The sequence below is a fragment of the Merops nubicus genome, unplaced genomic scaffold (genome assembly GCF_000691845.1).
Source record: "Merops nubicus isolate BGI_N331 unplaced genomic scaffold, ASM69184v1 scaffold36527, whole genome shotgun sequence".
NCBI classification, from domain to species: domain Eukaryota; kingdom Metazoa; phylum Chordata; class Aves; order Coraciiformes; family Meropidae; genus Merops; species Merops nubicus.
In genome coordinates this window covers 1-225 of record NW_008618976.1, presented here as the reverse complement: position 1 = coordinate 225, position 225 = coordinate 1, and the positions used below count along the sequence as shown (strand labels likewise).

Genomic DNA, 225 nt, shown 5'->3' with positions numbered 1-225 from the left:
TATCCGCCGGGGGGGAGGGATGCCCACCATTTCGAGGGTCTGATCCTGTCTCTGCCTTTTGCATTTATACCTTCGATTCTGGAACCAAATTTTCACCTGGGTAGAGGTGAGCTTTAGGACGTTCGCTAGGTGGTCTCTCTCGGGAGCCGAGAGGTATTTCTGCTGCTTGAACCTTCTCTCCAGTTCGTAGACTTGGGCTTGAGAAAAGAGGACGCGAGGTTTCCT

General features: G+C 52.4%; 1 protein-coding gene across 1 annotated transcript in view; it reads right to left on the bottom strand.

The window, feature by feature from the left end:
• The window catches only part of NKX2-5 (NK2 homeobox 5), a gene marked incomplete at its 5' end in the record, with an annotated part of 539 nt that extends 320 nt beyond the window's left edge, over nucleotides 1-219 (bottom strand). Inside the window, one exon of the mRNA XM_008943629.1 lies at nucleotides 1-219. Within this exon, the coding sequence (XP_008941877.1) occupies nucleotides 1-219 (219 nt within the window).
• Between the last annotated feature and the right edge of the window lie 6 nt (nucleotides 220-225).